General features: G+C 40.4%; 1 protein-coding gene across 1 annotated transcript in view; it reads right to left on the bottom strand.

Annotated features, from left to right (window-relative positions):
* Nucleotides 1-12,606, bottom strand: part of SPTBN5 (spectrin beta, non-erythrocytic 5) — a 163,205-nt gene continuing 150,599 nt past the window's right edge. Inside the window, exons 65-72 of the mRNA XM_042460065.1 lie at nt 11,739-11,919; nt 10,956-11,047; nt 8,281-8,357; nt 7,877-8,012; nt 6,739-6,824; nt 4,718-4,803; nt 3,853-3,886; nt 1-422 (exon numbers count right to left, since the gene is read on the bottom strand). Of these exons, the coding sequence (XP_042315999.1) occupies nt 274-422; nt 3,853-3,886; nt 4,718-4,803; nt 6,739-6,824; nt 7,877-8,012; nt 8,281-8,357; nt 10,956-11,047; nt 11,739-11,919 (841 nt within the window). The 3' untranslated portion in view covers nt 1-273. The remainder of the gene's footprint in view (nt 423-3,852; nt 3,887-4,717; nt 4,804-6,738; nt 6,825-7,876; nt 8,013-8,280; nt 8,358-10,955; nt 11,048-11,738; nt 11,920-12,606) is intronic.

Genomic DNA, 12,606 nt, shown 5'->3' with positions numbered 1-12,606 from the left:
CCTATAATTACATTTTTTATGGGCTTCACATGCATACAATTTAACATGCTCTACAGCGTGCAGTATAAATGATAATTGTGCTTAATTATAGGCAGTGGCACTGTTTCATTGTAGTTTTTGTTTGGAATACATACCCAACACAAACGATCTCTCCCCTTCTGCTTGTGTCTTAACAACAACAACAAAAAAAAAAACCTGAAGGCAATAGGATGGCATGAAGAGAAGAGCCTTGCATATCCAGACAACTGGAATATTCTTTTTCTTTGACTGATCTTATTTCTTGGTAAAAAACTTCTTAAAGACATTCCTCTCTCTTTTTTTCTTCTGTTTCTTTACATCTGGCTCTGGTTCTTCTACTCCTGGGGACTGGAGTTCATCAAAGCTCTTTTTGAATTCAGTTGTTGTGAGTTCAGCTTTGGCTCCTGAAAAAGAATTGGTTTTTTTTTCAGTGCTGAAAATGAGGATGGCAGAAATATTCTTAGAGAATTATTTAACAAAATATTTCCACTACTGCACTTTCACAGATCTGTTGCCATCACTTAATTCTAGATTGACACTTCCCACTATCTCTAATGAATGTCATAACTAAAGGTCAGTGTAGGGTGTGTGCCTTGCATTAATAGACTTTCAGGATCAGTCCCTAGAATCTGAACTTATCGAATCATAAAATCTTAGAGTTGGAAGGTGTTGCAAGGGCCACCAAGTCCAACTCCCTGCATCCTAAGCAACAGGACTGGGAAAGAGTTCTATCTATTTTTAAAGTATCTCTTTATTTGACAGTTCCATTTCTGTCAATAATATATGCTGTATTAATAAAGGGAAAAAGTACTACCTGAGATCTTGCAAATATTCTGCTTGTCAGCATTTTTCTGTCTTAATTTAATCCAGCATTCAAGTGTCCTTTCACTTAGGTGTTTTGTAAACACTTCTACAAAAAGCTGCTTTACTGAGAGTCTGGCCATTTGTCTTTGTTCCTCAGTATTGTCTACACCAGGGGTGGGAAACATATTGATCTCAGATATTGTTGGAATCCAACAATATCTATAGACAGATTGAGAAAATGGTTGCTATGGTCTAACAATCTCTGGAGGGCTGTTGTCTACACTGACCAACATGGTTCAAGACAAGAATTTTCCCCAGCCCTACCTAGAGATGTAGAGGGTGAATTGGGATCTTCTGCCTGCAAAGTATAATAAGAGTGATGTATACTTGACTGACTTGGACTCAGGTCACTTCAGTGACCTAACTTGGACTCAGCTCAGCAATGTTGACACACTGACTCGACTCATGACTTTTATATTTTTAATAATTGGCTTGATAGCCTTACCTTCATCCAGAAATGTTACGAAACAGAAAATGGGTTTCCTCCTTTAAACAATGTTTTAATCTCACTGCTTTTTGCCTATCAGTCATATGATAGAAGTGGCACTTTAAGTTTACTGTACAGGAAGCTGCTCCTAGGAAAAACTTTAGAAGACTCCTCCAATGTGCAGTGAGGACATGTTTTTGAGCAGACCTCGTTTTTCTAAAATGTAATCTTTACCCAACTTTGTGCACATCTTCTTGATTTTCTAGTTACTGAAATTCCACTCCTCCCATACACACACAGCCACCACCTTTTTTTCCCTGTTAAAGTTGGCTCCCAAGCTGGAGAACTGATGCTTGACTTGAAAGTATCTTGCAAGGACTTGAGACTTGAAGTAAAAGACTTGAATACATCACTGTATAATAGTATTGCATAAAGGAGCACAATAGCATTATATAAAAAAGATATGTATTGCCATATTTACTAAGAAAAACCACAATCAGTGATGAGATGCCCTAGGGCTAGGGCTAGCTCTATGACTGGATTTCCATTATGCAAAATGTATATCAGGAAAAAAGAAAAAAGAACTCCATAGACCTTCCCCCAAAGTATTCACTATATAAACTTGGATTCCAGTCCAGCGGTTTCAGTAGAAATTGTTATGGAACTGACATAGAATTATGCAGAGCTGATTTATGGAATGCACTGCAGATCTTATGGTAGATTTGGCTGGTGATTACATACCACCCGAATGTAAGAATTCATGGGAGAAAGGCCAAGTAAGTAATGAGAACAATAAAGAACTTCATGCAGAGGCAGTGTAATTGGAGTCAGACTTTTTCAAGTCATTATTTTCCTCCCAAGAATTTAGTGAAATACCTAGCCAAGCTCATTTCTCACAATTTGTCTTAATTTGGTTCCTTACATTTTTACAAATGTTTCCTATGCAAGATATCAATTTCCCAATTTCTTGGTTTGCACATTCCACCCTTTCTCAGAGATGAACTATGCATGATGGAAGAGAGTGAATTTGACTCTAATATAAGGGGCACAGATATGTTGTTTAGAATACTTTATGAGCCTCAGATGGGAAGGAGTGGTGAACTGTGGTGGTGAACTTCTACATGCCCTTTTGAAACAACCTATTTCTAGCAATTTTTCTCCCAGTAGGATTACTTCTTTGTGCTTATCCTAACATTAAACTGCAAGTGTTAAATTTAATTAATGCCTAACCCAGTGTATAGGGATTCAGTAGTTATCTGATCTAATACCATCACATTCTATTAGAGCATTGGCCTTAGTGATGATGAAACGCCTTATAAGCCAGTGGGAATGGGGCCATAGAGAGTACAAAATAAGAGCAATGTTGGTTGAGGCTTAGAGGTGTCTTAGCCATCTCTTGAAAGGTAAGTCACAGTCTCTCACCTTCATCTAAGGTATAGAAAATGGGCAAAGGGGCACAGGGATCGCCTGCTAAGGGATCACCTGCTTCCATACAATCCGCCCCGTACGCTCAGGTCCTCTGGGAGGAATTTATTACAGCCCTTAAAGACCAGGTTGACGGCGACCTCCCAGAGGACATTCTCTGCAGCCGCTCCCAACTTTTGGAATGGCCTGCTGGACGAGATCCGTCAAATTCCCAATCTAGAGAGCTTTAAAAAGGCCATTAAGATGGATCTCTTCCAGCAAGCCTTCCCAGAATAAAATGCTCGGCCACAAATAAGACTTCCCATCCAGTGAACTCTGCCCAGGATGATTGTATTTAGCTTAGTCGGTTTTAATATGTAGTTTTTAATCTTACATTGTTTAATCTTGTTTTAAAGGGGGTATTATGTCTATATGGATGTATTTTAACCTGTTGTACGCCGCTTTGATTGCCTGGCAAAAAGTGGGATAGAAATAATTATTTTATTTTATTTATTTATTTATTATCCACATGTGGCAACTATAAAGGCAATGTCCTATAAATATAATAAAAATTCACTGAATTGTTGAAGCAAACTTCTGAAGTGTGTTTTTATATTTTTCACAGGGCATGTTTTACTGTAGGAAAATGAATTGTATTAAACTGGAAACATATCCAGAGTAGCCATATTGGCCCAACAGCAAAGTACAATAACATCCAAAACCCACAAACATAGCGATAATTTAATTGGACCAACCAAAGTGCACAAAATACATTATGCAAGCTTTTGAAGTTCCACTGGCTTCTTCATCACGCAAGTGTTAAAAATCATAGGGGGGGCATGGATCTCCCTCTGTACCCTCTTAACTAATAAAATCTTGACAAAATGTAGGCCTATGACTCTAACATCACCATCTCCCCTTGCCCCATAAGATTTTTAACACCTTTGGCTGATGAAGAAGCCAGTGGAGATTTGAAAGCTTATTTATTTTGTGCATTTTGGTTGGTATCACTGTTTTAAGGATTTTGGATGATATTGTACTATATTAACACCAGTGTAACCATCTCTTCAAACTGATATAATTAATTAATGACTTCATTTAGTATCTAGTCCTGCTCTTTGTTTCTCTGTTGCTGTTACCTTGGTCTTCCTGCCCACAGGTTTCTTTGCTGTTGTGATGATTCCTTGAGAGCAAAGCCCTGTGCGTGGCCATTACTCTCAGGGAGATCCCTTAAAAGAACTAATCTTCCGCTGCCACCACTCAGTGAATTATCAATGAACTATATTTCCCAAGCACAATAAACTATATTTCCCAAGCACAATAAACTATATTTCCCAAGCACACACTGAGACTTGCTTGAGAGAGAGATCTAGTTTCCTTTCTTGCTAACCCACAGCAATCAATAACCGAGATAAAGCACGTGTACAGGAGCCAAAGAGATAGCAGATGCTTTTAAAAGAAAGAAGTTTATTTTAAAGAAATAGCATAGAATAAAGAGATATCATTCGTGCAGAGCCACCTTGCTATGCAGGTCTAGGAAGCATAGTTACAAAGATATTCATTTCAGGCAAGCTATTAGATAAACATAACCAAAACCTAGACGTACTGACTAACACTGTTCCTAAGCTACTCACACAATGATGGGATTTGCAGTCCTTGTGGAGTTCTTGGAATCAGGGAGTTGGCTCCTTGCCAACTCTACCTGCATGTCAGAGCCGGTCCTCCGGCTCTCAGAGGACAGACCTCTGGTTTCTCCAAACCAGCCAAGATGGAGAACAAAGGACACATGGTCCTACAGGGGTATTTAAAGCCCTCTCTTGGAATCCTTTTGAAACTGCCGCTCTGGCACTGTTGATTGGCCAAGTGAGCCTTACGTCAGCTATGATGTAGCTGCTCATTAGCATGTGATGTCATCTCTCATTAGCATGTACCTCCTCCCAGATTAACCCTTTGTAGTTCAGGAGAAGTCTTCAGGTGGTTGGGAACCCAGCCACCACAGCTGTTTTCTCTATTAGGATAAGGCTGCAGTTTGAGATGGCTTTGAGAGATATCTGACAGATTGGGCTTCAACATAGTTGCTGGATCAGACTCTGTGGAGGTCATAGAAGAAGCATCTGAAATAGTTATTAATGATCTTGTGATTGGGAAAATCTACCATTAAAACCTAGAAACAGTTCTAGATTCCATTCCTTACTATTCTGTTCAAGATACTTGTCAATAATGAGGGAGTTTCAATTACACTGTGCAAGGCAATATTGCTTCATAGTCTTTGTTCTAGACGAGGTCTTCTCAATTTGTTACCAACTAAACTAAATGCAGCTCTGTATGGTGGCCCACAATCCAATCTTCCTTTTACTGCTGGCCTGGGATTGCATAATGAGTGGCATTACCAAGCAATTGGCAGGCCACAACAAGTTTCTGGTGGTCACAACTTGTATGGGTCTAGTGTGCAACTTTACATCTGAACAATAAGGCTTTAGATAGCTGATGGAGAATGAAACACTTTTACTCAACATTTTTTCAAACATCTCCACCTCTCTCCATGACCGTATTAATCTTTTTATAATGAGTGAAGTAGTGAGGATTATATAATTAAATTTTATAATAATAGTGTATATGGAACTCAGAGGACACCTGTGAATTGCCTCCAGAAAATAGCTAAAATGTACATGTAGCTACTAAGAAAATATTTCCAAATATGTATTTTATATTGTTTTATATGCCAATTTCCCACAATAAACTGTGTTCAAAGTAGAAATGGAAACCATATTTTGACAATATTTTAAAAATGGATTTCTCATGTGTTGGGAAACCTTGGAAAGAAGAATCTCAGAAAGGGATGAATTTTTGCAGCTCAGGATGACTTCTGTACAAATATGTACCTTTTATGAAGAAAATGTAATTTTCTGCATAGAAAACATATTTCCTATACAGAAAACAGGATTTTCTTTGAAGAAAACATTTCCATGCAGAAAACATTGTTTTCTGTGCAACCCAACCACATTGTTTTGCACCAAATAAGTCCTGAAAAGTGTATAGTCTTCAGAACTTGTGCAGTTTTTGATGACTTTCTCACAGTGAGAAGAAAAATTGTAAAATTATCAGTTCTTACCTGTGAGAATGAAATTTACCAAGATTTACACTCCAAGCTCAAATTGGCGTGTGTGTGTGTGTGTGTGTGTGTGTGCGTGTGTGTGTGTGTATATATGAGATAAAACAATACAAGTATTAATATTAAATAATCAGTGTTGTTCTAGTGGTCTGTTTTAAAACAAAACTGAACTGATATCACCAAATAATGTGAATAAATAAAAAGGCTGGACACCAGATAACAATGGCCCGTTACAGATGGGCCTAAAAGTGCACGCTCCGCATGTGCTAGGGTTAGAAAGGGGCGTCCTTTCCGGACGCCTCCAACCCTAGCATACGCAGAGTGCGCACAAAATGGCAGCGACCGTTCCACACGGCCGCCGCCATTACGATGTCACGACCACGACGCCTCTAAACGGGGCGGTGCAGTTGTCATGTAGTGGGGCCGCGTGAGGGCGCATAGAGCGCCCTTTCTGTGGCCCCGGAAGGAGCTCCGTTTCGGAGCTCCTTCCAGGTTTGCGTCGCTGGGCGCAGCTTTTACATGGCTGTGCCCAGTGACGCAGAGGAGAAAGGGGCCAAGTGGCCCTTTTCTCCTCCTCCCCGCTGCCATCGGGTGTCCTCGGGGCTTGAAACCCCAAGGACACCCCTTTCCAGGCCATGGCTAAGCGGCCTTTTGCCGCTTCCTCGCGGCCTGGAAAGCGGCAGATCGGGGCCTCGGAGGCTGCCGTTGTGGCAGCTGAGGCCCCGATACACCGGGGAAAGGAGCGGCTACAGGCCGCCCCAAAGGGGAGGTCTGTAATGCCCCAATATTTGGCAAAATAATTTGATATACACCACAGCATTTTTCCATTTCTATCAAATCCAGTTTTGTTCCCCTTAAATATACTGTAATTTTAATAAAAAGGGAAAAGTATTACCAGAGTTTGTTTTATTACCAGAGTCCTCATGTGGCAATCCTTCTGTTTCATGAAAACTTTGAATAGGCTTCTTTTCATGTGTAATCTTGAATGAAGGAGTTCTCCTGTCAACCAGGAGTATTCACAGAAATTAACTGAGCTCTTTTGAAAATTTTGATATTTATTAAATGTAGATATGAATAGCAATAGCAATAGCAAGTACATTTCTATACCACTTATCGGTGCACTTAAGCATTCTCTAAGCAGTTTACAAAGTGTAACCTAATTGCCCCCAACAATCTGGGTATGAATTTTAGCGACCTTAGAAGGATGCAAGCCTGAGTCAAGCTTGAGCCCTTCGCTGGTACTGAACTCACAACCTTATGGTTTTGAGTGAGTGGTTGCAGTGCAGGCATTTAACCACTGTGCCACCAGGGCTCTTGAAAGTATAAAAGAATTAAAATTACAACAATCTATATCCCTTAAGCTCTTGAAAGTATAAAGGAAAGAATTAAAATTAAATCAAACTATACCCCTTAACTATACTTTCAAGATAATGAAAAACTCCCCTCAAACAATTAAAACAATAGGAAAATCAGAATTCATCATCTTTTATTTTTTCTTTTCACAACTCCTGCCTTTCAATCTGACACTTCTGAACAGCAAAAAATATATGCAGTGAAACACAGTTTTTCTCATTTGTTGATGTGGGAACAGTGCTTTTTCTTAAAAAGTTCTAGGTTCTTATCAACCAAAGGTAACCAGTGCTCAAACTAGCATCAGTTCCACTTGTATCTGAAGTTACACCTATCTCTCTGTATAAAAGTAAGCCTAAGGCTTATCTATACAGTCAAATTCATCTAGGATATCTGACAAGAATAGGTTTGGTTCTCACTGGTGAAATAAACTCAGTTGGAGAAACTGGTTCACATCTGAACCTGTTTTCCAGAAGTAAGTGTAGATGTTAAGACAGTTGGCATTCCTGATCTAAATAAATTCCACAGCAAAGTTTCCTAGCAACATCTACACATTGTCATTATTTCTGATTCTCCAGGAGTATGTGGTCATTGGCACATCTATTCATCCAAAGCACTTGCAAGCCATTTGACATATTTCTGAGGATTCAGCAAACTAAACATGAACAATAAATGAAAGGTTATGGTGGATCAAAGCATACCTTGGAAGGAGATTTTTGGTAATCTGTCCTTCAGCAGAACCTCCAGCTGTAGATATCCAAGGTATCAGCTGAGGCCTCACTGGATTTGATGTGTCTAGAAACTCGTTTGGAGAAAATTGCCAGATACTATGGCACTCTTCAAGAAGATAAATGTCATAGGGATAAAAGATAATAAAGTACTGTAATATGGTTTCATTTCTAAACTCAAAATGAGTTCATTGACAATACATTATCTAGAAATGTATCAAAACATCAGTATGTTGATTTATTTTTGCCTCTGTTAATATTTAATTAATCCACAAGCATCTTGATGCCACATTCTAAGGAAAGAAGTGGAAGAAATTTTGCGGTGAGGTAATGAAGAAATGTTTTGCACATTGAATGATGTAGTCCACTGAACATACCCCATAATGCTTGCACCCAGTCCTCCATTAGCTTCTGAGAAGGTGCAGCAAAGTAGTACTCTGATCCATCGTGCAACCTGTAAGCCATATGTGGAAGGAGAATGTATGTTTTAAAAAATAATCTCCCTCTTCTTTTTCTTTTTCTTTTTTTGCTTTTAACACACAATTATATGTTAAAATTAAGTTAAAAATTAAGATAGCAAAAAGAAAGAACACCACATAATAATACAAGATTACTGTTGCTTTCTGAAGTTTTGCTGGAACAATGAGGGCATTCTTCACATTTTAGGCTGGCATTCTATAGGAACACATATGTAGTATAATAATAATAATAATAATAATAATAATAATAATAATAATAATAATAATAATAATAATAATAATTTATTTATATCCCTCCTCTTCCACTTTGAGGATTGAGGCGGGTAACAACAAAGTTCATACAATACACAATAATAAAAACAACAAGCCCCACAATACCCCGGCCCAACCCTCCCTCCCAACTATAAAATTAAACAGTAAAACATGGTTAAAAAGCACATAACAATACATCAAAAATTTAAAAAACAAAAAAACACAAACAAACAAAAACAAACTGCAAATAAGAAAAATAATAAAAGAAAAATAATAAAAGGAGGGGGATTCAAATGGTTCTGGACATTATCAATCGGGGAAGGCCTGCCAGAAGAGAAATGTTTTTGTCGCCTTTTTAAAAGCCTTGAGTGAGGATAATTGGCAAATCCCTTTCGGCAGGTCATTCCAGGTTTTTGGAGCGGTGGCAGAGAAGGACCTCTGGGAGGTCACTGCCAGTCTGGTTTTTCTAGATTGTAAAAGGTTTTCCCCAGAGGATCAGAGTGTACAGGAAGGATTGTATGGGAGGAGGCATTCCTTCAAGTAGACTGGACCCAGGCCATGTAGGGCTTTATAGGTGATAACCAATACCTTGTACTGTGCCTGGAAGCTAATAGGCAGCCAATGTAGTGATTTTAAAAAAAGGTGTAATATGGTCGAACTTGGATTTTCTGGCGACCAGTCTGGCTGCCATGTTTTGTATCAATTGAAGCTTCCGGATGTGGCACAAAGGTTGCCCCATGTAGAGCGCATTGCAGAAGTCAAGACAAGAGGTTACTAGAGCATGTACGACTGTATCTAGGTCCCACTGCTCCAGGTAGGGGCGCAACTGGCATATCAGCCAAAGCTGATAACAGGCACTCTTGGCTGTCGCATCAATCTGAGAAGGCAGCTGAAGTGACGAATCCAGGAGCACCCCCAAGCTGCAGACGCAGTTTTTCAGGGGAAATGTGACCCCATCTAGAACTAGCGAACTTATCTCCATACCTGGATTGGGGTTACCTATTGCAAGTACCTCCGTTTTATTTGGATTCAGCTTAAGTCTATTTTCCCTCATCCAATCCATTACCGACTTCAGGCAGTCATTCAGGGGGGAAATGCCCTCCTTGGTCACTGAAACAGTCCGAGACATAGAGAAATAAATTTGGGTGTCATCAGCGTACTGATAACACCCCGCCCCATGTCTCTGGATGATCTAACCCAGCGGCTTCATGTAAATGTTAAACAGCATGGGGGACAGAATGGCGCCCTGAGGAACGCCAGATGTCAGCTCTCTCATAGAGGAGCAGCTGTCCCCCAGCATCACCATCTGGAATCTGCCTGAGAGGTAGGAACGTAGCTACTGCAAAGCAGAGCCAGCAATTCCCAACTCTCTCAGGCATTCCAGAAGGATACCATGGTCTATGGTATCGAAGGTTGCTGAGATGTCCAAGAGCACCAACAGAGCCAAACTTCCTCTGTCAATGCACAGACGGAGATCATCGACCAAAGCGACCAGGGCAGTGTCCACTCCGTATCCCAACCTGAAGCCAGTTTGAAATGGATTGAGATAATCGGTGTCATCCAAGATCCTCATGCAGATATTTAAGCTATGCTGAGGGGATTATATTAACTAAAAATTTTGGTTTAGCTAGAATCCACAACTGGTGCCTGCCTCCTCCTTGACAACTGCAATGGCACTCCAAATTAGTTTTCATATTGGCACTTATGTCTTGGCATGAATATGAGGGCTGACAGAAGCTTCACACAATGAGAAAATCGTTCTCTTGGAATAGTTGTGAGACAATGAAATGTGCAATGCTGAGGAATATTCACCTATGTTTTACTAGTGATAACTGTGAAATGCCACATCCTGTTTCACAATTTATGGGCATTATGTCAAGCACACTGGCTACAAATCACTTATTGGGCTCAGTCCAACATCCTCTCAATGCAGCATAAATATTTGCATGTGTATCTATACCACACTGAACCATATACTGCCTTGAGTTATTGTTAAGCCCCAAAGCCACCATGCAAGGCAGCTTCAAGACTTTACACTAGGTTGAGGGGTAGGGCTTTGGGGGATGCAGGAGGAAGGGAATACCAACTCCTGCAGTACACAAGAAAGGACATGCATAAGGGACATTTGTGCATGCCTATGCCCTCTAACATTGTATTTTAGTGCTGATAAACATGGTGGCGCCTAGTTTCACAAAATCTCATTAATGCTGCACATCCCTTGTGATATCTTAAGCAAAATGTAGCATAACAAACTTACTTAACAAAACAAAAACAAAACATGTCACTCATGTTTTGCATGTGTGGCTACTGATATGATTTACCTTAATCTGAAGGCATGTTCTTTCTCAAAATATCCTCTCAGTCTCTCACATTTGGCTCCAGTTGTGCTGACTGAGAAAACTGGAATTGTATTCTGAAAAAAAGAAGAAGAAAAGAAACAATTAGAGTTGGCTGTCCACATTCGGGGGGGGGGGGTTAGGGGCACAGGACCCCCATGAAAGTGGAAAAACCATGAATAACACTAGGTCCCCAAAATGTATTTAACATAAACAAAAAATTGCCTGTGTTGGTGAAGTGACTGGGCCTGGTCACATGCACATTCCCTCACCCACTCACTCACTTAATCACTCACAACACAGTTTTCAGGGGAAATGTGCCCCATCTAGAACTAGCGAACTTATCTCCATACCTGGATGGGGTTACCATTGCAAGTACCTCCGTTTTATTTGGATTCAGCTTAATTCTATTTTCCCTCATCCAATCCATTACCGACTTCAGGCAGTCATTCAGGGGGGAAACGGCCCTCCTTGGTCACTGAAACAGCCGAGACAGAGAAATAAATTTGGGTGTCATCAGCTACTGATAACACCGCCGCCCATGTCTCTGGATGATCTAACCCACGGCTCATGTAAATGTTAAACAGCATGGGGGACAGAATGGCGCCCTGAGGAACGCCAGATGTCAGCTCTCTCATAGAGGAGCAGAGCTGTCCCAGCATCACCACTGGAATCGTGCTGAGAGGTAGGAAACTAGCTACTGCAAGGCAGAGGCCAGCAATTCCCCAACTTCTCAGGCGTCCAGAAGGATACCATGGTCTATGGTACGAAGGTTGCTGAGATGTCCAAGAGCACCACAAGGGCCAAACTTCCGCTGTCAATGCACAGACGGAGATCATCGACCAAAGCGACCAGGGAGCAGTTTCCACTCCGTATCCCAACCTGAAGCCAGTTTGAAATGGATTGAGATAATCGTTGTCTCCAAGATCCTCTGCAGAATTTAGCTATGCTGAGGGGATTATATTCAACATGTTGGGTTTAGCTGAATCCACAACTGGTGCCTGCCTCCTCCTGACAACTGCAATGGCACTCCAAATTAGTTTTCATATTGGCACTTATGTCTTGGCATGATATGAGGGCTGACAGAAGCCACACAATGAGAAAATGTTCTCTTGGAATAGTTGTGAGACAATGAAATGTGCAATGCTGAGGAAATTCACCTATGTTTTACTAGTGATAACTGTGAAATGCCACATCCTGTTTCACAATCTATGGGCATTATGTCAAGCACCTGCTACAAATCACTTATTGGCTCAGTCCAACATCCTCTCAATGCAGCATAAATATTTGCATGTGTATCTATAACACACTGAACCATATACTGCCTTGATTTATTGTTAAGCCCCAAGGCCACCAGGCAAGGCAGCTTCAAGACTTTACACTAGGTTGAGGGTAGCTTTGGGATGCAGAGAGGAAGAATACCAACTCCTCAGTACACAAGAAAGGACATGCATAAGGGACATTTGTGCATCCATGTCCTCTAACATTGTATTTTAGTGCTGATAAACATATGGCGCCTAGTTCACAAATCTCATTAATGCTGCACATCCCTTGTGATATCTTAACAAAATGTGCATAACAAACTTACTTAACAAAACAAAAACAAAACATGTCTTCACGTTTTGCATTTGGCTAG

Source organism: Sceloporus undulatus, chromosome 1 (assembly GCF_019175285.1).
Source record: "Sceloporus undulatus isolate JIND9_A2432 ecotype Alabama chromosome 1, SceUnd_v1.1, whole genome shotgun sequence".
NCBI lineage: Eukaryota > Metazoa > Chordata > Lepidosauria > Squamata > Phrynosomatidae > Sceloporus > Sceloporus undulatus.
Note: the sequence above shows the minus strand (reverse complement) of the source record. Positions and strands in the feature narration are given on the sequence as shown.